This window comes from Dromaius novaehollandiae, chromosome 7, assembly GCF_036370855.1.
Source record: "Dromaius novaehollandiae isolate bDroNov1 chromosome 7, bDroNov1.hap1, whole genome shotgun sequence".
NCBI classification, from domain to species: Eukaryota; Metazoa; Chordata; class Aves; order Casuariiformes; family Dromaiidae; genus Dromaius; species Dromaius novaehollandiae.
Window position 1 is genome coordinate 9,897,535 of NC_088104.1, and position 26,312 is coordinate 9,923,846.

The window sequence follows — 26,312 nt, forward strand, 5'->3', positions numbered from 1 at the left end:
TTATAGGCATGATGGCCTGCAGGGATAAATGAGGCAAGATCTGTGGGAAGAGGTAATATCTTTTATTAGACCAACTGATATTGCTGGAAAAAATAGAAGAGCTTTCAGGCACACAGAAACCTTTTTTAGGTCAGGTTCTCTTAGCTTGAACTGCCTAATAACTGACTGTTGTGCCTATGAAGCAGTAAAAGCTGTTTCTTGATGAATCTGTCTTTATGAATAATTCTATCTGTGAGGCATACATATACTGCAACAGTTAAAACTTCCTGCAACTAAGCCAGTCATTCTTTTTTAATTCTTAGAACAATTATAAAATCAATTTTTATTTAGACTGGTTATCTCTTAAAACCCTAGAATTTTTGTTCAATGTGGTCAGAAATGTAAATTCACCCATAAAAGATCTAATATCTCACTGAGGTGTCATAAAGACCAGTATGGTTCCAAAGCTCCCCGTCTGAGAAGCTGCCTCTGTCTTCCCAGGTCAGTGTCTGTGTTTTGAGGTAAGTGGGATGGACATGTTGGTATAGTGTGCAGTTTTAATTATTTAATGACACTCCACTGCATTTTTTTAGTTAGTGGGAAGGGAATGGCTTTCCAAGGGTAAGTGGTTGTCTTACTATTTACTAAGTACGAAAATAGCTACATGTCTACAGTAGGAATATTGAGTATCATAAATATGTCCTATTTGGCTGGTAAACTTTGGGATAACTGAAACTGTTAATGCAGAATGTGATGCACGTGCTAACATTTCTATTTTACATGCAGTTTTTTTCACTCTTACTCAGACTGAGTGCAGTCATGCCCTGTGAGAAGTCCCATTTGAATCTTAAAGGAGAATTTAGAGTATAGCAGCACTGAGAAGTGCAGAGACTTGTTCAGAGTGTGACTACATACCTTGTATGGGTGTCTGCGTGACTGAAAATGAAAATATAGAGCAGCTCTTACAACCCTGTAGAAAGCCAAGTGAGCAAGGAGCTATCATTATCACTCAAAATAAATAGCACATGAAAGAATAGAATTGGTTTATAATGCAGGGAATGGATTTAGGTGCATCAAGATGTTTAGCATCCCTGAACATTTGGTGTTGGTCATGCCGTGGGGCTCTAACATCCTCAGCTCTTCTCAATATCCTTGGAGTTGAGGGCCCTCATAGTCTTGTGGGAATATTGCTAGTGAGGTTTTCTTGGCAGCTTTTTAGCACAAATAGTATTCTGCTGAGGGGTGTCTTCCAAATCACCCAAGGACAGCAAAGTGAATATTTCCTGGAGAGTATTGCAGAATTAGTGGAGTATATTTGGCTAAGCATATATCGCACTTTGTTTTCCTACATCTTGCTGGGCTATGCATTGAGTTCCATGACAATATTTCATTTTTAGAAACCTTAGAAAGACAAAGACATTCCTTGAAAGACAGAAGATAAAGGACATATAAAACCTAGAACAATATGTAATCTAAAAGTTCAGATCATGATTGATAAGTGTGGGCTTTTCATTGTTGACTGTTAGCTGAATAATAGATTGTTATTTCAATATGTTTTGACTGGAGCAATTTGTCTTGAAGCTACTTTTTTCACCTTTTTCTTTTATGTCCTTTGTAAAATAGTTCTGTAATTTGATTTTTTCATACGCAAATGCAGGTAACTTTTTTTCAGTGTTGAGCAGCATCGCATGAAAGCCTGTCTTCAGTTTATAAATTGATGAAAGACTCTGAATGCAGAAGAAATGTATGATACGGAATAGTTTCTACCACATTCTGTGGCAAAAGAAAAATTAAATAAGTTATATTGAGGGGGAGGTGTGCCATCTATCTTATCTAAAAAGCCATTTTCACGGTTCTTAAATCAACAGCGTATGGAGCAATTTCCAACTTATCACAGCAGAAACATGCAAGTTATTTAGTTGTCAGAAAGGCCCAAACCCTAGCAAGCATCTGTGTCAATCATGGAGGTAAGGATCCTTTCAGTGTCCCACCTTAAAATGTATTATATTATTGAACAATACCAGGGTATGTTCCTTTCTTCATTTTCCTCCACGGATATTACAGTGCAGGAATGACTCTAATATATGTAATGTTTTAAAAGAGAAAAAGAGTGAGGGCTTGCTCGCCTGGTCTGTTCCACTTCCTGGAGACCTTCTGTGTTTCTTTATTCTTTAATTGATTCTCTTCTTTATACGTAGAAAACTAGTCTCTTTCTGCTACAGCCTCCTTCCCTTTCCCTCAGTTTCACACTACTTCAATATATGTCACTTTTTTGACAGCTAAAGTAATTTACTACTCATGCTTAAAAGATCAACCTTAACTTAGTCTTTGAATATAGCTGTAGTTAGAAGGCATGGAATATAAGAAATGTTTGAAAATATTTCTGAAAAGAAATGATGGCCCTTGAGATTTGAGTCTTGAAGAAGTCAGACAGCTTTTGCCATAGATAGGCAGTGAGAGGGGACAAAACATCTCGATCTGTGACCATCTGAGCCCTCAGTGTCTTTGCAAACCTCCAGCGTAAATAGCCAGATTTATTCTGATTAGTGCAAGTTCCACAAAAGATAACTGTAGGGCAGAGCCTGCATATGTCTTTCCCAGAGAGGGCATCCCCGGTGGCAGGGGGTAAAGTTTGCTCCTGGTATTTTGGGGGGTATTTGGGGGGGTCACTGAGATTCCTTAGCATTAGCATCAGGCTTGGTGCCCTCAGCTGGGCTCCTGCCTGGGTGCTGCCAGGTGCAGTGCATTAAGGATAGACTTGTGGTCCCAGCCACTGAGCTGGCTCTGTGCAAGCTGAAGGTTCACCAGAAGGGTGGACATCCAAAAACGAGCGATTAAGCAGCAGGTAAGCCTTTATACAAAACTGCTAGAGCATCCTAGGGGGGCTGCACTTATTGTATGAGGGTTGAAGTAAGATACCCTGCACCTTCATATTTTTATTTTAGATAATGATTGTGTTTCAGTATGTGGCTATTGTAAGCAGGATAAATTAGGAAACCTCTTACTTGTTATCTATTCATAGTGTTCCTTTTAAAAAGTAAAACTAACATGAATAACTTTAAGAAAAACGTCAGCGTTGTCTGAAAGCGACCTCCTGTAATGCTGGTGTCCTCTGGTTGTGGAGCTCTTGCAAAGGTAGTAATACTTTTAACAGAAAGATGTTAATACATTTACATAAACATTTAGATAGAAATTTTATTACAAGAAAAGAGGAGAATTTTAAGTGCGATATAAAGTGCCCTTCCTGTTGTTATGGTGTGTTTTCTGTTAAAGCTATCAAAATGACATATTACTTTAGCATTTCTTGTTAAAAGGTACTCTGTCTAGCAATTTACTTCTTAAACATTTCTATTCTAAATACCCATCAGCCATCCAATAATGCTGTGTGATACATTTGTCGGTGTTTCTGGAAGGGTGGCGGACCAGTTCGTCCCAGCTCTGCATTGGCACTGGCCGTACAGGATTGTGCCCTTTCACAGCTGCTGGCGAAGCGCCCGTCAGGCCATGGGTGCCCTCCGCAGAAACCGCTGTGGTTTAACCACTTTAATGGCCCTTTGATCTGCCCTCTCTTACCTCTAGCAAAATAAGAGATGTAAAAGAAAGCAGGAACTTTGAAGCTGACAGTTTATCTCAGTCTTACCGATGCATACTTGAATAAATCTATCTCGAGGGTCATTGTTTTGTTACCGGATTTAATTTTCTCACAAACCCTACTGAAATTTAAGCATTATGGTGTCTAAGCAAATATTCTACTATGTATATAAGTAGATATATATATTTATATAGTATAGAGATATTTATAGTAGATAGGTATATCATCACGATTTAGAGAAAATAAGTAGTTATCAATGTTCTTAGAATAGATGTCTTAGTGTCTTTGTACCTTCTACGATAATCATAACATTATTACAGTCAGCTCTATTTCTGTCACGCTTAGCACTTCGCAGAAGAGGCTGGTACCTTACATGATCAAACACTTTATTGTAAGCTGTAATAAAAAAAAAAATCAATTTGGGACATAGTTATTAGTATATGTGTGATTCTTTTCAGTGAAGCAACACTTTCAATGTTAATCACCGTAGGCTTAGAGAATAGAACTGATTCTTGTCTACAGGGGAGTTTTTATAGAAGGGAAATTTGGCTGTAGCATAAAGTAGTTACCAATCTCACAGGCTTTTGTGGACTTGTGGTGTCAGGCAGCAAGGATTTGGGGCATGCATGCTAAATTTCTTGGTGTGTGTTTTAATGGAAATGGAGTCAGCGGAGGGATGTTTCAGATCATTGTTGCTGAATAACCTCCAGTCAAAATAACAGCCTCTGAAGCCCCTCTCAGGTGTGTGATGGTTGCAAATTCAGATGGTTGAATGCATGTTTGTAAGCGAGATCACAGCCGTGTGATCTCTTTGGTCTCTTCTCTTTTGGAGAAGATACTGGAAGATTCATGGTACAGATAATATAAGCTAAAGAGTTTGCAACGATACTCTACATCAGGGTTTTAGCTTTGCAGAAATATCTTTTTTCCTCTAACTGGAACTATCCTGATGCTGTCCAGAAATGCATCTTCCATGTGCCAAGTGGAGATATTGTAACTCTGCACATGTAAAGCTACCGAAAATCTGGTAGATGTCACCTGATGTTTCTTTCTGACAGTAGTTTACATTAAAAAGAAGAACTTCTCTTAGTCCAGTCATGCCTGGTCACAATTACATTTTATATTCTAAGAACAGGAAGTAATTTCAATACATCATAATAAAATTAGTTAATACTATGAAATTGTGCTATTTTCATCATGTGAGCCATGGTGTTAACGTAATGAACTAGATTAAAATAAATCACCCAAGTCTGGAAGCTAGAAAAATGTCTACTATTAGCTATGTGTATATATATATTTATATGTATGTATGTTTCTGCATCGATACATATATATACATAGAGTGAACTATTTGACTTCAGGGAAAATAGATACTTAGATTTAAAAGATTTTAGTCCTTCAGGTTATTGGTACCTCACATTATATGCTGTCTCATACTCTTCCACAGCACTGATCTTTTGGCTCCTCATGTGTCAGGCCTTGGTATTTTGCACTTTCATGACAGTTCTTTTGATTTCAGTTGACTTCAACAGAAATTTTCAACCAGTAGTGACAGCAGCATAAGACTCTGCATCAGATTTGCCTCTCTCTCCTGAGCTTTCTGAGATCAGAGGTTGCTGGAAACTTCCTGACGAATTAGGAAGTTTTATTGACAAATAGCTTTGGTTTACCCAAATTATTTCATCTGAAAAATCTCAGATTAACTGACTTTCCCTGAATTTCCAAGAAGTCCAGGCAAAATCATGACTTATTTGCCTAATGTATGCAGTTTTGTTTTCTTTTAAAAATCTTTTTGTTAAAGCGGAATGCAGATTTGTCTGGTTGAAACCTTTCCTGCGAAGGTATTGCACAGGTTCGGTGGCTGGTTAGATCAGCAGAGGAGTGTGCACGTCCTCCATACAGCGGTCAAACCCTGGTTCAAGCCTATTGTTTATAATTAATACCGGAAATATTTCAGTAATGAAGATAGCAGTGTTCATATGTATTAAAAGCCTGTGATTATAATAATGATATTTTCTAATGCCAGTATTTGTAATTCTCATGCTTTCTTTTTTTGTCACAGGTTTTTCATTATTCTTATACAGCTTCATATGTGATTTATAACATACACACAAGGTAGGTCACATTGTTTTTTCAGTACGGTGTGATTGTCAGTGGTTCTATAAATAAGGTGATGCCAGTGTGTTCAATTAAAAATGTTTACATTTTTTCAAGGGAAGTTTGGGAGTTAAACCCTCCAGAAGTAGAGGATTCAGTTTTACAGTATGCAGCGTGGGGCATCCAAGGACAGCAACTGGTAAGCACAGTCATTAAAAATGCTAAGGTGCAAGTAGTTTAATAAAGTACTTACTCCAGACAGACCGAAGTAAAAATAAAAATCTAAAGCCTTAAGAGAAATTTTGTTGTATATTCCTGTTGGGAGGTATGTAAAGGTACAGTCCTGTCACAGGCTTTAGGGGGTTTTCTTTAAGAAAAAGCACATAAACATGTTTTTTAAGTCTGATTCCGATAAGCAAAGCCTTTAATTGCACAATTATGGAAAGAATCACATGTTCATCTAAATAGGCACTCGAGTGATTCTCAAAATAACCATCTTTATGGAAGCTACTATGAGAGAAGGAAAGTTGAAGGTGAAGAGAAGTTTTCATTTGCAAGATCAGTGAAAACCTTGAGCACATGCAAGAAGCTTAACATCTAAAAGTGGATGTGATGAATTCATATTCAATGAAATGTGTTGTTTTTATTTCAGTACAAAAATTACTGCCAAGGCCAGTTGTGTTGCATTAAATTCATAATAAAAACAACAATGCTATGTTTCATCTGTTGTGTTTTACGAAAAGCTTTACAATTTTTTATGAACATGTATCATCCTTTATGACCAACTTATATATGAGAAGAAGAAAATCTTGATTATCGGAACAGCACTGATTTTAAACAGACCTCTGTTGGTGGTTGATGAATGCGAGAAAAAGACTTAACAAAAGCTTCAAGTCTCTAAGTAAGGAATCCAGATAGTCCTAGTTACAATGTTCTAATAAGCTCATTAAGGCCTGCAGGCGTGATCTCATCTTTGCAGATGTGACTTGTTCATGCAGAGAGGTTATAAGTTGGATGAAGATACCCTGTTGCTTAAATCATTCATCAAGATGGTGGGAATATAAAAAATGTTCCTGGTTGGAATGTATTGCATTAAGTAAGTAGAAGCAGGAAGAAAAAAGTAATTGGAACATGCATGGTATACTTTAATAATTAACCATGTTAATTTATCCATAACAAGAACATAGTGACAGGATTGATGATATCAAATATATAGGTTATTTACCAGGCAGTATTATGAAGTGCTGCAACCTGTGTAGGCTGTAACAGGAAGGCGATGCATCTGCAAAACTATGCAGAAATAAACATATTTTAAATTAAATTGCAGTTCATAGGAAGATTGTCTATGCTGTACCTCTGATTAGTAATTTAAAGTACAAGCAAAAAGTACATGCAGTGATTCCTGAGAGAAGAACTCTTTGTTTTCCTGAAATGTTTCTTAAGGACGGAGATAAACCTAGGTATAACAAGGTTCAGAGAAATAACAAATCAGATCAACTCTGTATCTGTTTTACCTGGATTGTCATTTTGGAAATACGTATAAATACTTTCAAACACAGGCACAAGCTGACTCCTATGTGAGTCTCAGAGCAGTGGAAAAAATAGGCACTGTTTTTAGGTGCAATCTTACTCATCCAAATTTGAAAATGTTAGCATAATTTATACTACAGTGAGGATAACATTACTCATCTTTGTTAATGTCCCCAGCACAGTTAATGTCATGCTTTAAAAATACCTTCTCCACTGTGGGCTTTATGGTGCCATATGGTCTGCAGAATTAGGAAATAATAACTTCCATTAAAACACAAAATCTTTTGTGCACTCTGAATGGTGCCAGGTGTTATCACATAGATGTCAACCTGCAGTGAGAATATACTTAAGGGTCTCTTCCCTGAGAGTCTTAGAGAATCGGTAAGAATAATGTCCTCTTGAAGCTTTTATATGGCAAAAGGAGGTTTCTAAGGTGGCAGAAATGCATTGCCACGTTACCTCTCGCTTCAGCAGCAGCCAAGAAAACTAGAAGGAGCATGGATGAATAAAGACTGTAGTGAATAATGGCTGTTGCTGCTGTCCAAAGGAACAGCTGCCTCTTTAGCCAGAGCAGGATGGTATAGGTAGTTCCAGGAGAAGAGGCTGGGCAGAGAGCAGGTGTAACTGGGGACTTCTCACCATAACGGTTCTTAGTTACAAAATTTGTCATTAGAGCAGACACTTTATTGGTAAATTTTGAATTAAAGACGGTATCAGAAAGAGTCGGCAGTCAGCCTGGATAAGGAGGATGAAGTCATAAACTGGAAGATGTACAGCACGGTAATCCATCAGTGGGTAGCTATCTATAGTGCATGTCTGGGTTCAAACAGAGTTGCAGTCTTACAGCTCCGTGTTGCTGCAGAAGCTGTGACAAGTTTACTAAAGTCTCTCTCTGAACAATGCTTATGCCTCTTTTCCATATAATGAAATAATAATTCATAATAAATAACATGAGCAGTGGAATACATACTCTAAATAGAATGGTTGTAGTATATTAACTTGAGTAACCTCGTACAGCCATTCATTACAACTGGAAAACATATAATATCAAACGATGGAGAACAAATTAAGAACTGTATATGCACACCAAAATTTCATGTAGAAGGGCTCATGACCTACACACCCTACAGCCATCACTTGCACAAAGTATATGTAGACCTGTAAAATGAAGACGAATAGCACCCTTCCAGGTGCAGTGCAGAGCAGAATTGCAGTACCCTAGCCATGGTCAGCAAAATTACCCCATGAAATGTGAAATAAAAGACACAGGTATGTCTGACTGCTCCAAAGAGCCTAACTTCACTCTATAACTGTTCAGAAAGTCCTTGATTAAATCAAAATGATGTGTGTATATCACATGGACTTGGATCAGCTATTTTAAATAAGTTGTCTATAGGGTAAGTTAAGATGTTTCCAATACTTAGTTCTGCAGAAAACCTAAGTAACAATATAGGGCCTACACAGGAATCTTAATTTGAGTTCCTCAGTGAGGGAGAAGTGTCCAAGTTTCAAACAGAGAGGTAACATGAGAAGATGAAGAAGAAAAAAAGAAGTGAAATATTTGAGCAGGACAGTTTATATGACACCAGGAACTGCTTATTGCACGGAGGAAGGACTGTGGCTGCAGTGCAGTCATATACAGTAATACCTTACGTCCGTGTGAAAATCGCCGGTCAGGCTGAGCTGTCTGCTGCTGTGAACAATTTCTGGGGTCGCCTGGTGGGACAGCAGACCACGCGTGCTAGTGCAGGAGAGCAGAATTAGGTATATATCAACTGTCAGGTGACGGGGTCATAATACCGGTGTTTTGAAGTTACCAGAATGGTTGTGAGTTATTTCAGTTTCTTGCTATTTACCTAGAGTGGAGGATTTTGTAAAGATTAAGAGAAAAGCTCAGAGAAACATCTGCTGTTTGAGTCGTGACATTTCGGTGGTGAAATTGAAAATGTTTGCCATTTGGGAGAACAAACTTTTATCTAATGAATTAATGTATTTTAATGTCACATAGCTGTTATTTTTGAGAACTGTTTCCAAGGTCACATTCTTCCAAATGCTGTCTCTTAACTGTGTTAGAACTGTGCCACATCCAAAACACCCTGTCCCTGGCTCTACGTCTGCTAGGGAGCTGTTGTTTGTTAAATATTTGTCATATTTGTTCAGTCCTACGTTTGATCAAGATTTTGAAAGAGACCGATTGATTACCTGTTTATGTAACTCTTATAGAGTCTGTTACCACAGTAGTGAGTATTTCTGGGGAAAATGAACCAGCACGCCTTGATACCGAGTTGATCTCTTCTTGTTTACTTGATTTGGGACCTCTTTGCATGTGTCTGTGAAAGAGCTATGCCAGACCTGGTGGGAAGGCTTTATCAAGGAGGTGAATGTTGGTTTTAAAGGGGTTCTGGTGTTGCAATACACAATTCTCATCCCAAACCCTCTCTTCCTTGGCCATGTCTTCTCCAACAGTTTGTGCCGACAGAACTTAAACGTTCAGAGGCACATCCTTCAGCTCCCATAAACCCTTACAGTTTCTGGGAGGTCTAAAGGCAATCTTTGTTGCCAGAGATTGCTCCATGCTGTGGAGGTTCCCACATTTCCACGCTGGACCAGGCTTGTGTTGACCTGGGTCAGCAGGGAGAAGGGAGCCAGCTTCTCTGGCTGTAGTGATCTGTGGAGGCGGATCATAGTACAAGCCCAAATATAAAAACTGGCCTCTGATCTCCAGCGTATGTCCGGTTGCCTACAAAAGATGGAGCGTTTCTCCTCCTGCAGTAGGGGTACCTCTTCCAATCGGTCATCTGATAGATGATGTCAGGTAGCTCCCGTTGAAGCGTATCTGGGAGCTGTTCAGTTTGACATCACTTTTTCTCAAAAGTTCCAAGGGGTTTAAAACTAAGCTTGTTGTGCCTGGGTTGTGCGTGTGGTTTATTTTGTATGATGTCCTCTATTTTCACATTATTCTGTGAACATATATCCATGTAAGTCACTTTGCCTTTGTATTTGAAATAGGTATTTTATTTACTACGTTGAGCTCATTATTCTCGTGATGTATTAAGTGGCTTTGAAGGTAACTTGAGTTATATATTTGGAAGGATCAGCATAAATAATGATCGATTGACTTATGCATGAATGTCTGTGCATAAATAACTGCATACTTTAATATAGCAGAAATAAAGAAAATAGTTTAGCTATCCAGAATACTAAAAAGATCATTTTGCAGAAGCTTGGTAGCTTGCTTTGTCAAAGTTAGATGCCATCAACAAAATACAGCATTATGAAATGGTATGACTGTTAGATGAGCTTTTACTATGCTTAAAGGTAATTGAGGTCAACATTATGTAGAATTACCTATCATCCTGTATACACAAAGAACAATTGTTGACTGTAGCTGAATTATGGATTCCAGTTGCTTTCATCCATTTTCAGAAAGTATTTTAAACATTGGAAAAAATAAAATTGCCCTCTTGTTCAAGGAAAAAAAAAGAAATAGGGTACTCACAACTAATGGAGCTTAAAAGCTGAAGCTTTTGTAAAGAGAATCAAAAAATCCAACAAAAAAAGGACTTCAGCTTATATTAAAAACACCTTAAAAAAAAAAAAAAAGAGCAAATGAACAGAAACCTGGAAACAAAACAAGGCAAAACCTACCTATATTTCCATAAATAGGTGTACCAGTTTAAGAACCTCAGCCCCTCTGCTTTGTTTTCAGTCATCTTTATCCCGGTTGTCTTGTATGGAGGTTCGTTTTTCCTTCCTCGCTCAGTAACACCTACTGCCCCACAAAAATGCAAATATCTTTCAGACTTTGTTCAATTGCTGTATTAATGTGATATATTTCTTTATAGCTGCCTTCTCTTCAAACTTTCAGTTTTTTTGTGTGGCTTTCGCATATTGTTTTGCATAATACAAATACTGCAGCAAGCAAGTTCTTTGGTGGTATATTATTTGCCAAATACCCAGAAAAGCTCAAGGACTCATTTTAGTAAATGAGAAATTAGCAGGACTATGTTAGACACATACCTTGCTGAATGGATGCTTTGACAGCCATTAGTTGCTGAAAGCTTCATTTACCGTTTTCTCTATCAGGTTTCAAAGTACAACTCCTGTAAAAATTGGTAACTTAACTTTCTGGAAAGTTATTCACCATGTTTCTTATTTTTGCATAATTAACGCTATGGGTACTTGGCACCCCCTCCTGGCAAAAACACTTCTATTTGCAAATGAAGAAAAAGAGATCTCCCAGGGTTCATCAGCCGAGTAGGAGTTTAATTAATGCTAATGAAGTAAGTCCTAAGTAAATATATCTAATGTGCTGTTTTTATTTTTCAAAGTCTTCTGCTCCTTTGACTTGCTGTATTTTTAGATGAGTAACTTAAAATCACATATGGAAATGTCAAGGCTTTATTTCATCTTTCCTTTTAATCATGATGCTAATGAGGCAAATGGCTGTAAAACTGGGAGGAAAACGTCTGCTTGAATCTATTCTGAAAACCAGAAATAAACAGGAACATTTTAGTGTGACACTAACCTCAGGTATGATTTCTTAGTTAAAATAAGTGGGGGGCTCCTTACACAACTTCTGTACGTCAAAGTAGACTTTGGAGATCCTTTATCTTCCATAGGATGTTTCCACGAAGTAAGGGAAACCTGTACAGTTCAGCATTGGATAGTTAAACCTTTAAGGAATTTGACCGTAATTCGAGCAAATGCTGAAGTCAAGTCTATCTGAAGGCAATGAGAAATGAAGGAGGCCACTGAACCTTTTTTATTCTCTCTTCCAAATGTTTTCATCCACATTTCTGTATTTCAGCTGAGAAACTTGCAGGGTCAGAGTCTGAGGATCGAAGCAGAAAAGTGAGAATATCTACAGAGAACAGGCACACAAAAAAAATGTTTTAACGGCAGCTTCTGAGCTGAGCAGCAGTTGAAGTTAGATTATGCATTATTTTGCAAGACTGGTCATTGTGATATTTTTTTTTTTGAGTAAGATAAAATGTGCTAAATGGTCAGATCCTGATATGGAAGCCACTTACTAGCATACTAGCAAAAACTTTCTGCTTTTTTTTTTTTTTTTTTTTTTTTTTTTTTTTTTTTTTTGGTACCAGAACTGTTTTTTATCTGGGTCAGTGGTGAGTGCAGGCAATATAATGTTTTTCTTCACATAGGAATTAGAACTACCTAAAGGTCTGGAGTAAAACTAGATTCCTCCTAAGCTGCTACTATGAATCCTCTTGGTTTTCTCAAACAAGCATTGTATAATGTAAATGTTTTTTCCTTTCTGTCTAAAACATTCAAACACTTCTTCAAACGAAAAATTATGTGATTAGTTTCTCTGAAGGTATTCTACTGAATTAATATTCATTTTAAATTATTAATATTTAGATGCCCACTTCACTTAAAAATAGATGAAGTTGGAGAAGATAAGCTTTAAATGTATGTTCTATAATTTCAAAAATGATACTCTATTTGAGTTTTCCCTTTCTTGGAAAGGGGGAATAGGGAGTCTTACTGTAGAAAATGCACACAGTTTTGGAAAAGAGGAAAAACATATTCTTACATATCAAAGTTGGAAGTATTTAATAAATGTTTGTGGATGATAGGGTAACCATTAGAGAGCAGAAACATTTTTAAGTGGGAGGAAGGCTGAGCTTAGTGTAGAATAAGTTGCTTCATCAATTAATGATGCTTTGTTCAGCTTAGTGAAATGCAGTAAATGTGTCCTTGCATCAACTGTGAAATACAATACGTGATCTTTATTGCCTGTGGGTAACTTTAAAATGTTAAGTATTAAAGGTTAGCTATTGCTAGCCCTTTGTGAGAGTAGCTACTTTGCTGCATCTGAAAGAAGATGTCAAGAAATAATGAGAAAATCATGTTTTATAGGAGCAAAGCATTATTCCTCCACTACTGTTTTTTGTGTGGAACAGTAAAAGTCCCAGCAGCTTTATTGTGAGTAAATTGAGAGGGACGTAAAAAATGTTTCCTCTCCGGATTCCCTAATTCTATTCTATTATCGCTCTTCTAGCACACGGCTAATATTTGAATTGGTATGTAAACCATGCACACAGGTAGTGCGCTTTTGTACCAATAACTCTGTTGGAAATTTGACGTATCATAGTGCTAGAAAGTTTGTTACTTTTTTCATATAGATGTATGTGTGTGTGTACACACACGCTCACGTGAAGACATGTGCACAGAACCGTAGACACGGGTTTGATGGGAGCAGACAGGACTTCTCCTTGTAGCAGCCTACAGGGAATGATGAAAATAGAAATACGCCCCTCTCATCTAGATTATCCTGTTGTTCAACATGTGTCTGTGTAACAAAGCATATCTGAATATTCACGTTTCCTTCTGTTAGCTAATATTAACTGCAAGTCCAATGGCTCATGAGACTGCTGTGCTTCTTGCGTGATAATTGCACTGCTTTCTGTAATGCGGAAAGGAGATTATACTCAAAGTCTATGATTCTTTAGGAACAGCCACCCATGAAAAGCCAATACACAATCAATGAGAAGAGAAATCAAAATCCGATTTAGCCTTTTGCTATATCAAAGTTGAGAAAGATTAAGTAACAGAATTTATACGTATTTATACACGTCTTTACTTAACTCTGAAATCTTGCCCCAAAACATTGCAGGCTTAACCATATCCACAGATTGTATAGTCATTTAGCCACCTGATACTCGATATCAAAAGAAAAGGTGTGATGTACCTTGCAATGGGGTGCAACATTTGCCTGTATTCCTCTTGACATTTCATTTTAAGGTGTCTCCCTTCAATTCCTAGATTAAAATAAACCCAAGTGATACAGCAGGTGAGTATCTTTAGGACTCATTCAAATGTCTGTTTTATCTGTGAGATTATCTGTGATTTTATCTGTGATACTCTGTGCTACTCTGTTCTCTGTTTCTTCCTTTCTGCCTCGTCGAAAGGAAGGGAAAAATCCAATATGGTAAGGTGCCAAAATCTCAAAACAGAGGAATGTGAAAAACTGGCATTTCTAATGCTTCTGCGGTTCAAGCTCTAAACCAGAGATTATTTTAGCCAACAGTAAAGAAATTTTGTTCTTTAACCTTTTGTAGAATTTCTGTAAAAGACTTGCAGGTATTTTCCTGTTCTGTCACTCAATGTCTCCAATGGTACTGGCACCTACAGAGTTCAAGGAGGAGCAAGTGCAAAGGGTAAAATGACAAACTTTGCCGGAAAAAAGAAAACAAAACCTTGAATTAATGCTGCCTGGCAAGGTTCCTCAGGTTCTTGCTATGCAGAGGTTCCGTTTGCTGTACAGTGACATTTATTTTCTCATTTGGCTTGTAGCTGGGGGCAGTGACAGTGACTTCCCCCTTCAGTGGGGTTAAGACTCCTTTCCCCCCGTGCCTTTGTGGTTGCGGTGAGCAGGACATGAAATCTTGGCCCAGTTTAGGTCTTTGGGCTCTTCACTTCCGTCAGCCAGGATTTTACCCATTGCATATGGGGCAAGATGGAGTAGATGGTCCTTGTTAAAAATTTTCAGTTTATAAACCATGGATAATGATATCATGACTCCCTGTTGAATCTCTAGCAGGAAGGCAGCTGTGAGGAGAACATAACAGGTTATGACTGCAAGCTTTGGACATATCCAAAATTCTTGTTGGTTCTTTCTCTCCGTTTTAGCCAAATCTTCCTTGAAAAGGAACCATTTAGCTCTGTTGTCACCAACCCACAAATGTCCTTGCATGCTTTTATCCCCTGTAATGGGCTCGTGCCTTCCCCACTGTGTTTGCGCTGCAGGATGGGAGCAGATGAGAGTCCTGCCGCGCTGCGTAAACGTGACTTACGCTTTTCTGCTGACTCGGCAGGAGACAGCAGGTGAGATGCCGAGGGCTGCTCATGGATGTGTAGCTGGGGAAGTATATTCACTGACAGCTTCAAAGCCAGGACAGCCCTGGAGAATAAGCAAGAAAACTGCTAGTCACGTGCACCGTTGATTTTTAAGAGAAAATGAAGCATTGATCGGTGGGGAGGAGAGGAGGCTGAAGGACCCAGGAATCAGCCAGCACTTAAAACTCTTATTTTTGCAGAAACAAACTGAAGTTGGAAAGCTCTGGTCTAAGTTGATGCAAGCAGCATTAAGGAGGGAACCAGAAACCTGTGCGGATCAAAGTATTTGTTATTTGGGTGGCGGGGAGTGAAGAAATAGTATACTAGTAGTATTCACATGCTCATACAAACTTAGCTTATATAAATGAGCAAGGCTTGAGCAGTGGCGAATAATAGGTAATGTTTGGTCATATAGATAATATTGCAGACCACTACACACATTTTCAGTTCACAGTTCATGGCAGGTGCCAGTGGGTTTGCAGACACAGAAAAATTTTGTGTGGGGAAAAAAGCAAACACAGTTTTTTTTAAGTGTTGCTTTCCAGTCTATGAACTGTCATGAACAGGAATGTCATTATATGAATTAGTCAAATTTTCTCTTCCTATCAGTTTCTTCAGATAATGAGTTTTTCTAGAAAAACTGGTATTCTTATACTGAATGCCCTGTCTGCATAAAGTGGTACATGGCAGTGCAAGCTGTAGGTAGATGTTGTCTGCTGAAACGTTGGCCCGTCATGAAGACCAGCAGCACCTTGAGCAGCGCACAGCGGGGACACCAAGGCACACGTGCTGCAGAACAAAACGGGCTGCTTCAATGACGGTCTGTGGAAGGGCAGAGCCTCCCATTAAACACGCCCTGGATTATTGCTCAGAAGCATCCTGATCCGCTTCAGCATCTGAATAATGCCCTAGGATCTCAGGAATTGTCTACCACAGTAGGGATGGTAGAAAATGTAAGTACAATCCCCGCCACCCCCCACACAGCATGCTCAATTCTGTCTTTTTTGACTTTGGCCCTTGCTTTTAGGGTGCTACGTTCTTATGTTTTATCAAAGAAAATAGCAGAAATTCCTCATCTGGCACCAAACTGATGTTATATCCCTTCTCTCAGATGTTATTCCTTCCCTCAACCTTCCCTTTTTTCTTCTGGAGTAACTAGGTTGAAAACCTTTAATTTTAGGTTCTGTTATGAATTGATCAGTCTGGGCAAAATCGAAGGCTTGATATCACTGTGAGATGAGCCTTCGAAGTAGCAGAGGTCATTTTAAAAGACTTTACAGTAAAGGTAGGTTGTGATTTTATTATAAGTCTATAGGAGCAACCCAGGCATGTAAGAGTGACGTTTCCGTCCACGCTCTTCCATGCTGGTTCGTTAGTCACCAGCTGTCATTAAATGCGAGGAACAAGGAGTGTGGGTTTGTGAGCATACGCTGCCTATAGATAGGTGTGTTACAGCACATCACTTACATGGGCAAGGACCAAAGGGCTGAGCAGTTCAAGCCCTCAGATGTGTTTGGCACAGTGCTGCAGCCAGCACAGCTTGAGCACAGCTCTTCAGACAGCTCCATGGGTGGGAGGAGTAGATCCAAACTGTCAGCGTGGGGGGGAGGTTCTGGCAGCCTTACTGTGATCTTCGGTGCAATCAAAGAGATTTACAAAGTAGCCTTCTGCATAAGTCCAGAATCAGATGTTATATGTGATATTATTTATATTATATATTGCAGAGTGTATGCACTCATGAGTAAGTTGCCATGGGATTAGGCAGGGTGTGAATTTAGTGAATGTCATACTCCAATATCCCTGGAAAGGCAAAATAATTAATGTGTATCTTAAAAAAAAAAAAAAAAGAGAGGGCAATAATTCCTCACTTTTATTGGAGAGCAAGAACATAAACATCAGCGTTACCGCGGAGCGCTGATACTCTGTCAGTTCGTGCCCTGGTTTATTCTGCGGCACTAGAAACTAATCTTGTAGCCGCGTTATGAATGTATCCTCTCTATTGTTTACAGTGGATTTAGAAATGATCTAAATAGCAATTAAATATAAGAGCCTTGTAGGTTATTTGCCGTTGTTCAGGAATGATTGTGCTAACGTATTGCTGTGATGCGGTGGCATGAATGTAGTGAGCAGAGAAGTTGTGCCTGTGTTTTGTTCTCTTGTTCATAATAGGTCCATCAACTTGATTACCTCAAAAATAGAATTAACATATTGTAATTGACAGAAAAAATGATGGCATATAGCATTGGGATATATGTGTTTTGAGGGCTGCCTGTTTCAAACTGATCAACAGCTACTTCCCCTCTGCCTTAATTACAACATAATCAAAAGGTTTGAAAGCTTCCCCTGAGAAAATTCCTGTCTAGGTCAATCACGATCTTTAGAAAATTGGTACCTTTAAGAGTGAGTATAGTTATTATTGCTTACAATTATTATCATTTTGTTATTAACTGTTATGTGTTTTCTGCCTCATTTGCAATGTCTGATGATTTTCAAACATAGAAGATCATACCAGGGTAGATTATTGCCTACAGCCACGCTTTGCTTAGGTTTCCTCAGGATTGCACCTGCTGTGCCTAATACCCACATAATTTAGTGGTTCATGGTAGACATGGAGCTGTGGGGTAAGAGCCAGAGCAAGTTGGAGCTGAACTGCCCTGAATATTTTTTACTATGTAGGTTTGCCTGCAAAAAAAATTCTGCATGGAGGAGATCAGAGCCCTTCTGCATTACTGGAGACTTGCAAAGTGGCTGTATAGCAAAGTGTTTCAGGCCTGCAGCCCCTATCCGTGGGAGCTCACAGGCTAAATAGACTTAACAGATATAATGTGAGGGAAAGGGATATAACATAAACGGCTTTGCAATACAATTCCATAAAACCTTCCGTGAAATTATCCTCCTGTAACATATGTGATCTGGACAGAAAATACCTAAGACGTATAAAAAGGATTTTGGAAAAAGGCTGCGTAATCGTAACTGACCAAAGTCATTAATGAACACTCTCACCATTCAAAATTCACACTTATAAATCTTTATGTGCCACTTCCTTGCGTTTTATGTTACCCAAAATACAGTAATTCTCTTCGGTTCTGGGGATCTCTGCAGGATCTATAAGAAACGCATTAACAGGATAATCAGTCACACCGGTGAAATGCATTATCGCTGTTTCGGGTAATAGTTTGCCACCTTGCTTTTCACTTGCATCTCGCTGTGCGAGTGTCCCAGTCTGTTTCCATGGAGCTTCTGGTACAGGTTGTTACCACTGGCAAGAAAGGTAGCTACTGACCTTTTATCTTGCTGCTGATGAAACAAATTTCAACATGTGCAAAGCATGACCTAGAAATCAGGTTCCTCAATGTTATTTTGCATATAACAGTTCTCACTTTCACATGTATGGCAGGGTAAATTGACTCCAAGCTTGGAAGCACCCAGTATTGTCCCATGCAGCCTGCTCACCTACCCGTGATCCTTAACACGCGTGCAGCCCAGCAGCAGCTCCAGTGACCCCTGTGCCAACACCACACGCAGCCGAGTTACGTTGAAGATTAGCATTATTCGAGTCTCTATCTGTAGGAAGAAAGAAGCCAAACGGCATCACAGCACGAGTCCACCACAGCTCATAGGAGAGGCAGCTCCTTCCTGCAGCGATCTGCTCCTGCAGGTCCCTTTTCGTGGCTCGCAGCAGCACGTGTCCTGTGGGTCTGGGCCATAGAAACGCTCTGCTGTGGACCATGAAGTTTGGATAGCTGGTACAGAGCTGCTGCCTGGGTAAAAGAGACAACTGTTCCTATATGGCGCTGTAGGGGCAGTTCTGGATGACTTTAGAAAGTGTTTTCTTTCCCAAATGAGCTTTTTTTTTTCACGTGAGGGGAAAAAGAAAACAGCAGTTACAGTACTGTTGCATCAACACACAAAACACGCAACCTTAAGTATACCTTGTTGTTCAGTGGAAGGCTGCTTCAGCTAAATGAGATTTTGCCGAGGGAAAAGGGCAGAAAGAAGTACTCATCATCTGTAGTGCAGTGGGTATAAAAATTGTCTGGTGATCCCAATTTAAGTCTATTAAGTCCCTTGGGTATAGTAAGTGAAATCATAGATGGTGAGAAAACATTTGTCTGTTCAATCTGGACACGAAGAGGAGAACAGACAATATGCTGTGACTACGAATAACCTAATCAGAGGCTTTATTAAAGAAATGTGTCTGTCAGGGCTCTGGAGGGTGTTGCACAGTGGTACAGAAGATGCTGGGCTAGGTCTTTAGTTGCAGTGGTAATGTCTGGTTACTGTGGCTGTTTTGCAATAATTTTTTTAATCAGTGAAAACTAATTGTAAGTTTCTCAAGTGGAGCAATTTGTATAATTTTTCAAATCTGTGAAGCAGAAAATGGTAGTGAATATGTTAACTACTTAAATGAAAACCAAGCTTGCTACCTTGACACCAAGGGTTGAAAAACCATAGACAAATGGTTTCCATACAATGCAAGGGTGTGATTTTAATTCCTTCCTGTAATTGCATCAACAGTTAGTTCAAATATTATTTACAAGTCAAAGGAAATGCATGTATGTCTGCATTTTCCATAATTGTGGCCAAAACTGCAATTAGGAATGGGCAAATCTAGTTCAGAAACTTCCAACAATGATCAATCAGTCTCCTACCAGAAGAAATTACCTATGTGCATTTTCCATCCTGATCAATTATGTAGAAATTTAAGCCACTTTTTCTTCTAAAAATCACTTAAAATTATTTTAAAATGAATGATTTCATTTAAGATAGCACTTATTGTTATTTACTTGTTTATTTAAGGTCACTTGTTTGCTCCAAACTTTGCGTATGGAGCAGCATGTTTTTGTCAGCTCCAGACACAGTTTGAGAAACATTGGCGCTTTCAATATATATTATATATACGTGTGTGTATGCACACACACATATATATACACATACATATTTTGTTTTATATGTGTGTGTATATATATACCTACATATGTATTTATAGTCATGCAGTTTAAGCACTGCCAAGCAAGTTTGGATTGATCTGCTTAGCTTCAAGCTATTTTTTCCCTATAGCAGTAATGTGTGAGGCCAGCCTGCAGCAGTAGCTTTGAATCCTTGCTTTAGCTGCTAGTTGACTGCTAGTTCAGTTGGCTGTATCAAAGCTATTTAAACCGTGCTTACACAGCTTACTCCTTCAGCTGTGGCGTAGATAGTAAAACAAGTCTTCTCTTTCACCCATTGCTGTGTGCTTTGTTTCACCGCACGTGGAAAAGGGAAGCACAGCTCTGCCTTTTTTCTGCCTCTTCCAACATGTGCTCAGGAATGGGAGGAATACAGCTGCTGCCTGTGCTCTGGGTTCTTCTCTCCCTTCCCAGGATGAGTTTGGGCTGCAAAGCAGCCAACGCTGTGCCAACGGTGACTTTGTGTTGTGCTGGGAATTGGCAGAGCCATGGTTTGGTCTCTAAAGAGCAAGAGAAAAGTACAAAATTTGCTGAGGCTAAGAATGTGATTTTTTTTATTTGACTTTTTTTTCTGTCTAGTGGATAGCTCTTTGTATTAACAGTTGTCAGCAAGATAACATATTTCATCTGGAGATTTTGCTGACTGATCTAACTCAGGGCAGTTGGACTTGGCCCTGGTTAATGTATGGTAAGACAGGAAACAGAACAAATGGTGGTAAGAGGCAAACCCAGATGGAAAAACATCTTGAAGCTTTTGAGGAATTAATTATCCAGCTAATGAGCTGGCAGTCTCACAAGAAGAAGGGCTGGAATTCTACCTTATGCTTTGGAAATGATGAAGCCGGATGGATCATGTGCCTCGATGTAGCTATCAGCAGTGGTAATGGGGGAGTCAGCTGGTTAGCCGGACAGTCTATGGGAATGCACGGGGCCATGTTCATTTCTGCATCAGTAAAAATAATTACCCTGCTGCAAAGAGCAAGAAGTGAAGTTGAGAGGTCTGTTAAGTAATGCATTGGGCTCTGAAAGCACCTGTGCTCGTCCAAACAGTGATGAACTGTATGTCCTTGGCAAGGTCACACAGGAGTGAAGCTGCAGATGGGTTGCAGAAGGATGCTTTAGGTCCAAGTCTTTAGACCTGTCATCAGCAACTGCCTGTTCTACAAGCAGCAGCATTTCCCAGATGCCTCGATTTCTTCTTCTGGGCATAATCAGAAACACCTTAGTCTTGTTATACTATTCCCTATGTGAATAATAGGAAAGACTGGCATGTACCCCAATATGTGTGTTCATTTGGAGCACTGAAATTGTTCCAGGTTGGACTAGTTAAATATTTGCTGGTCGAAGAGACTGTGGAAGAATATGAACATTTCTTCAGTCTGTGATTAGGGCACTTACCTGAACAGGAAGAGGGCAGTGCTGATTTTACAGAGATTTTGTTTGTTTGTTTTTGTTTTGTTTGTTTTTGTTTTGTTTGTTTGTTTTTGTTTTGTTTTGTTTTGTTTTTTCCTTACCAAATATCTATTGATACAGATGCTGTCTCAGTAGCTTTAGATTAGTAGCTTTAGATTTTGGTTGCCACCTTCCTTGAAGTGAGTGTTCATCCTAATGAAGCCATGTAATTACAGATCTGTTGGTCATGCCATTGGCCACAAATTCTGTGTTTTCTCTCCACCATTCTTGTTCTTTCTGCTCCCTCCACTGGGTCCCTGTGCCATGCCACTCTGTCTTGACAGCAGACAGATGCACCAGCTTTATTACCTGCACAGTTTACATGTCTTCAGGTACAAAAGATATAGGCAAATATTTTGGAAATGTAGGCCCAGTCCTGATGTCGTGTTCTCAGCCCTTACTTCAGACTTTGCTGAAATCTACACTGAAACATGTTTTAGATCAGTTCCTGGGGAATGGTCCTCTTCAGAGATCCTCATGGTGACAATGCTGAACAGTCATTAGGACTGAGAATATGTCAGTGCAATTGTATTTAGCTGCTTATTAATACATTTCATATTACAGAGGTTTAGAGAACATACTTCAGCCCAAAGCCTGAAATAGCAGTAAATATCAGAATATGCCTGTTGGTACTCCATGAAAAGCTGTGGTTGAAAAAGAATTTCTCAGGAATCCTTAAGTGAGCCAAAACATATTCCAGTTTGGGGGAGATTCACCACTTTGACCAATCTAGCTGGCCAAGATGATCTCACAGACTTCCTATCCAGGAGTATATGAGAAATCCAGTGTTTTTTTAGGCACAAAGTCATGTTTATGTCTTTCTAGAAAAGATAGTGGATTTTTGGTATTATCTTTTTATCTTGAAAAGTTGATTTCAGGATCTGTTAAAACTTATGTAAGGGTTAACTGTGGCTGCAAACCCATTGATGCTTGCAGCTTGCGTTGCATATTGCTGCTGTTTGAGATGGCACACTGTACTTGTGGTGTCGGTATCAATCAGGAAATCAAACAAATTGATCATACTCAAACTCTAGGGGATTAGTTAGAAAGATTTACTTATTAAACCAGGGACATAAGTCCCTGATTTATTGAGCATTATGGGATAGGTGTTCAAGTTCCCACTATGACAAATATGAAGACAACTAAAGACAATCTTCATAAATAGGAAGACTTAATTTTCTTCTGTTCTATTTGTTAGTTGTTAGTGACTTTTGCTATTGTTACACATCAGGCAATGTGGAAGTATTATATCAGGGATGTGCAAGCATGTGCTCTGTAGAGTCTTTGTGCCTTCTCATGACTTGTAGGTCATGCTGAGCTCCCCATACAAAGAAGCATGAAGAAGTACATGGATGAGGTACAGAGCAGTGCCATGGGGATGTACTGTCATCTTCAGTCAATATTGCTTGGACAAAGCATATCCTGAGTGAGTTATGCTGCTTCCAGACCCAGGATGGGTCCCCTTCGTATTGGGGAGCAAAAATAGCAATCTATTGTACCTGTGTGGTTGATGTTTACGTACTTGTGTGGTTAATGTTTATATAATCTATTTTTAGAACTTGTTGCATGGCAAGTTCCCTTATCATATTCATATACAATAAGTCTATCCTTGCGTTTATTAGAGAACGGACTAAAACTAGATTGTCAGTTTTGAGGGGAATTTAGCCCCTCTCAGTTTTGCAGCTTTACTCTGCAAGCAAGACTGATGTCTCTGGTTCCTGGGAACTGCAGCTCTAAGACAGGTTTCTCTTCCACTTGAGGAATACTGGGCTTTTGCTTTCAACTACAAGTCCGAACCTTGCTGTATGGATGTATTTCTAGGACGCATGCAAATATCCAAGAGTAGATTTGTCCCGCCTGCCAGGGCTCACCAGCTGTTGGCAGCTTTTGCTAGAGAAGCTGCACCCCCTTTGCAGAGTGCGGAGCTGTGCATGCTCGCTGCTTCCGAGCAGGGTGAGCGGTTGCACAGGTCCTCCACGCGGCTTTGAGCAAACTGCTCCTCACGGTGAGTAAAAAGCTACTCCTGCAGTCTTCACACCACCCTGCAATCAGAGGGGTGGCTGCGGGTTGGATGTGCCAAGCAAAAGGCTTCACATGCAGCATCTAATGGGAGAAACAGGGATGCTTTGGTTTTTCCTGTCATTTAATGGCTTTTCTCCACCTATAGTGGTTGAAATGATTAAAGATGCACAGGGGACTACTGCAGCTCTTGGCACAGGGTTGGCCGTTCCAGCTGTGGCATGGGGAGGTGTCTCTGTGTTCACAGCTGTCTGCCATCTGGAACCAACTGCTCGTCCTGGGTGCTGGGCTCGGTGCCTCAGCCTGAATGAAAATCATGTAGTTGTGAAGTATGTTGCAAGCAATAAACAAGTGTTTTGGAAGAAATTAATTTAGACAAAGATTTGTGGAAAAAATAGTTTGGAGGCTGACAGATGTGGAAGAAGCAGAAGGGGGATTAGTGCCATAGATGGAACAGGAGAATCAGCAGAGCCTCTAATTCTTCAGTCACTTGCAATAAATGTGATCATTATCGAGAATTAATCTCTCACTAATCCAAACATTCTTATACATGTTTTTCATTAATTGGAAAATAGTTTAAAAATAAATGATGAAACACTTTTTTTAATTTGTTTTTTAATCTTGATGTGAGTACCTGTGCCAAATCTGTAAGAAAAGAAAAAGTCACATGATTTTGAGGGCATAGGTTTTTATGTTTATCTCCATTTACAGCATTGTTAACTAAGGGTCTTAGCTTCAAAAAGAATTTGAAATGCTTTTAAAATACTTGGAAAGTAGGTGGTGAAGAAAAGAGGTTAAAAAAGTGTAATAATAATTTTCATATAAGATAGCATAGCCTGGTTCCACTTTGTGCCTTTTTCAATTTATTTTCTTATCGTCATGCCTAAAAGCTGTGAAAGCCTTTTGGGCACAAAGCCACTGATGTATTCATGAGAATACCTGTCTGATGCACAGTTAGCAGCCCCTCCTTGAGCAATTTTGGGAGATGCAGTAGTTATAGTCAACATTTTAGCACTCCTGATGTAACAATTAGACACAAATGTATACTAAGGAAAGTGCTTTTACCTGTTCCCAGATATCTGACTGGGGATAGATCAGCAAGGGAAAATTTCAGTTTATGTGGTATTGCCCAAAACACGATACACAAAGTGATGAAGTATGTGAAAGCCCCACCCTGAAAACCTGTAAACACGTGTTTAATTTTGCTAATGTGAGTCAGGACTTCAGGCACATGTGTTTGCAAGATTGTGGCCCAAGGGTTATTGTTTGTTTTGATTAATAAGTCTTATCCTAGTATTGCGATTTTGCTGTCTGGCTTGCAGCATTCAAGAGTTCAGGTGTCAGTACTAGGGGAGGTAAGAGGGTGAGTCCTCCCCCAGTCACTCGCTCTCTTTCTCTTGGTTTTAAAGACCAAACTGTAAGAAAATCATTCATGAATTCAACTCCTGTGTGTTGTGATGCTGAAGTAATCAGCAGCAGCAGCCAAAAAAATAAAAATGTTCATCTAGTCTTTGTGCTTTGAAAGGAGAGCACAAAAACATACCCCAATGCAGCGCATGCATTACTGCAGTATTGATGAGAGATGGGTGTTTGTGGTTATGCAAAGTCAGTTGAAATTGTTGTGTTTAGTTGAATCTGCAGCTGGATTTGCAGGGAGCAAGGCAAAGAGCCTCCCAGGGCAGCATGCCTGCCTTCGCCATGAGATTGCCATTCCCGGTGCAGCTCTGCTCTCCGTTTCAGTGCCCTGGCAGAAATCACCAATTTAACTTCAAATCCTTATTTCCAAGAGGTGAAGGAGCTAAATAATCACAGAAGAACACTTCCGCACCATCAAGAACGGAGGGGAACGCGGTCCTTGACTTCAGCGGTTAGATAGCGCTTTTGCAGGAAATACGCATGTAGGCAATATGCATGTAGCCACTTCTGTCAGCGCAAATAGCAGCTTGCGGGCTTCATGTGGAAAATGGCATCTCTAGAAATATAACAAATATTCAAAGTTACAGAGGCGATTAAATGACTAATGGTAACAGTGAATCTTTCTAAGATGTTTTTACAGCCTCGAGCATGGGGATATTGATCTTTTGAAATGCCGCAGGCGGTGCAGGCTGATGCTTGCCGGCGTGCCAACCCAAAATCATTGACGTGGATTTACACTCTGTTTAGCTACATGGAGACATGTGAATGGTTGTATTTCACGAACTGTTTTGCGAGGGAATGTAAATTCATCTTTTCTAATGTAGAATTGCAGCAAGCCGCGAGCAGGAGAGAGCTACCGGGCAGAAAGGTTTTGAAGAACGCGAAACCGTTCCAGTCCGTGCGTTCGAGACAGAAATTGTTCGCTGGGGTAGCTTTCCAGGCTGAAGGAAACGGGAAACCTTTGATGACAGAGTAGAGTAAGAGGATTGTGAGGATGTCGGTTGTTGAGCAGTGAGTGAGGCTGGCGACAGAGACACTTTATAAAACAAATGTGAATAAAGCCGAGGAAGGCGGCACTCGGCAGAACAGCAGCGGGTATTTCTTCTGAGCTATTTACTTATCTGGAATGTGTCAGATGGAATTAGCAATGCCTGCTAACTAGCAATAACGGGATTAAAGATCTTTTCATGGCTCAGTCATAAAACAAGTAGTTCTTAATCCTGCTTTTTGACTGACAATGATGGCTTTAAATGGCAGTTTTTCACTGCAGAGACTAGACACTGCAGGTATCTTCACCCTGAAAAATGCAAACTGCCTAAAAAAGGGGAGAGAAGCAAAATTATCTCTGATCTTCAAAAAATGAATGAGATTGAGCTTGTTGCTTGAAGAAGCTTAAATAAGATAGAATCATTTCA

The 26,312-nt window shown here is 39.5% G+C and overlaps 1 protein-coding gene across 3 annotated transcripts in view; it reads left to right on the plus strand.

The window, feature by feature from the left end:
* The window catches only part of DPP10 (dipeptidyl peptidase like 10), a 280,467-nt gene that overhangs the window by 196,693 nt on the left and 57,462 nt on the right, over nt 1-26,312 (plus strand). For all 3 annotated transcript variants that reach the window (XM_064514641.1, XM_064514640.1, XM_064514639.1), the window contains exons 6-7: nt 5,634-5,686; nt 5,786-5,867. In XM_064514641.1, coding sequence (XP_064370711.1) covers nt 5,634-5,686; nt 5,786-5,867 — 135 coding nt within the window. The remainder of the gene's footprint in view (nt 1-5,633; nt 5,687-5,785; nt 5,868-26,312) is intronic.